This window comes from Dichomitus squalens (genome assembly GCF_000275845.1).
Source record: "Dichomitus squalens LYAD-421 SS1 unplaced genomic scaffold DICSQscaffold_436, whole genome shotgun sequence".
NCBI classification, from domain to species: Eukaryota; Fungi; Basidiomycota; class Agaricomycetes; order Polyporales; family Polyporaceae; genus Dichomitus; species Dichomitus squalens.
The window spans coordinates 1-2,247 of NW_006767318.1; the positions used below are offsets into that span (position 1 = coordinate 1).

Below are 2,247 nucleotides of genomic sequence, written 5' to 3' on the forward strand. Positions count from 1 at the left end.
GCTCCATGAGCTGGCGATGAGGGCGTTGGTCGCTCCGGCATCCGCAGACATCGACGTTGATGCTGCGACTTGGGGCTCCTCAGGTCCTTCCTCCGTGGTGGCGAGCTTCTGCGAACGGGGCTTCTTCAGGAACTTGTCCATGCATACCGTCTCGCGGTGCCCTACACGGCGACAGTAGTTGCAGACGTCCCGGTCGTGGCCACCGTCCTTCTTGACGTGCGCCGTAGACCCGCAACCGTAGCACTTGCCGCGCATGAGGTGGTTGAACTCTTCGCGCGTACGGGTCGCGTCGATGTCCATTGCGTTCGGGTCTCGGGCAGGCGGCGTGAAGGGGGTGGTATGCAGCGGAATGGCCAGCTTGGCCGCGGAGGTGGTGGTGGTGGTGCGTCCGCGCTGACGATCCCGTTCGGCACGGCGTTGGCGGACACGGACGTCGATGTCGGAGGAGACGGTGATGAGGTCCTCCAGAGAAGCGATGGGCCTTGCCGTGTGTACCAACTCGTCCTTGATGGAGTCCGCAAGGTGTTCGTAAAAGCGGTCGCGGAGGTCAGCCTTGGAGTAACCTGTGCGGGTGGAGAGCTCATTGAACCGTGCGGCGTACTCCGGAACAGTCATGGTGCCTTGCCATAATGTACGGAGGCGTTCCTTCGCATCGACCACTTCGTCAACCGTCTCGAAACGGGCCTTGAACTGGGTACGGAACTCGGTCCACAATCCTTTGAACGGGGTGGTGCCCTGCGTGATCTCCTCCATCGCCGGAGTGGCCCAGAGAGCCACGCTGTCCTGCATGAACGAGAAGACTGCCCGAATCCACTGGTCGTCGCGCGCACTGATCGCGTTGCCCATGGCATCGACGTGGTTGAGCGTTGATCCTTGGGACATGGCCCAGGGAGTGAACGCAGCCAGGAAGCGTCGTGCTTTGCCCCCCTGTTCGCCTTTGAAGGGAGAGGGCTTCTGAACCGCCTTCAGGCTGTTGGCCCCAGTGGTCGAGTTGGCGAGCTGTGCCATGGACTGAGTGAGGAGGGTCATCGATTGGAGTAGTACCGTCATGGGGTCCGGGGGTTGTGTTGCCGTCTGGGTGCCCGGTTGGGTCTGCTGGGGGTTGTTGGCGGGGCCTGTCGTCTGCGGTTGTCCGCCTTGTTGTCCCATGATGGGTGGAGCGGACGGTGGACGGGTTGGGGGGAGGGTAGGGGATGGGGGAAGCGCGATGAGTAGCGCTACTTCGAGCTCGTCGGTCGGAGTGCCAGGGATGGGGGATCGAGTCGTGGGTGACTCAGCGATGGGGGAGTCAGGGACTGGGATGAACTCGTCCGCAAAGGCGTTCCAGTTGATCCGCGCAGGACGGTGATGACGGTTCGGGCAGGGGTTTTGCTCGCACGGTACCCAGTACCAGAGTCCGTCGTCTAGGTCCTTCCGTCGGTGACAGTAGTCTTGGTCTTCTGTGTCCCACGCGTGAAGTCTGCCGGTGCAGTCCAGGGTGGGGGAGACAATGTAGCGGCGGCGGAGACGCTCTTGTTCAGAGCGTCAGCACCGGGGGAGAGATCTCGACCTAATGTCGCGGCGACTAGGCGCGTAGACTCGGGTCGACGTTCGGCGACGACCTCGTAGGCGAGCGGCAGGGAGCCGAAAAGGAAAGAGAGAGATAGAGGGATAAACGTAGCAGAAAACTCGACGGGGCAGAGTGGCGGTCGGCACGAAGGCACGAGACTGACGAGAGCTAGTCTTCACGCAACCAGCGACAGACTAGTCCCAATGACCAAGTTATACATTAGCACTCGAAGGGAAATACAACGCTACGGTCACTCACCTAGTCCCAATGACCAAGAGGTCGAGATGGGGACTAGGGAGCGCCTAAGGGGGTCCTTATATACTAGAGGGGCTGCTTAGCAACCAAAGACAAGGCGCGAGAGCGAGGCAGTGAAGATGACAAAGGAAGAACAAAGGGCGAGAACAAAAGGGCAAGGGCATGGCGATCACGGGAACGTAGCATGCGGCTGTGGGAACGTGTCTACAGTGTCCAAATTGGGATGGGCTAGGAAAGGAAATGGTCCGCAAATGGAAGGTGGGCGTCAAGGGAGGGGAATGGGCGGCAAAAAGGGGCGTCTGTCCAACGTCCGTGACAAGAAAGGTCGATTTCTCGCCGTCGAGCTGACGCTCGCGGTGAACAACTACGTATTTGGCATCACCGTCGTGGGTTGCATCCTCCTTCAGATGAACTACTTCAACAAGTCCCTCGGCACCTACATG

General features: G+C 60.3%; 1 protein-coding gene across 1 annotated transcript; it reads right to left on the reverse strand.

The window, feature by feature from the left end:
* Positions 1-93: 93 nt before the first annotated feature.
* Positions 94-990, reverse strand: DICSQDRAFT_38657 (uncharacterized protein; the record flags this gene model as incomplete). Its single annotated transcript, XM_007371893.1, has 1 exon — positions 94-990. A coding segment is annotated over one exon (897 nt), but the record flags the coding sequence as incomplete, so codon positions are not given.
* Between the last annotated feature and the right edge of the window lie 1,257 nt (positions 991-2,247).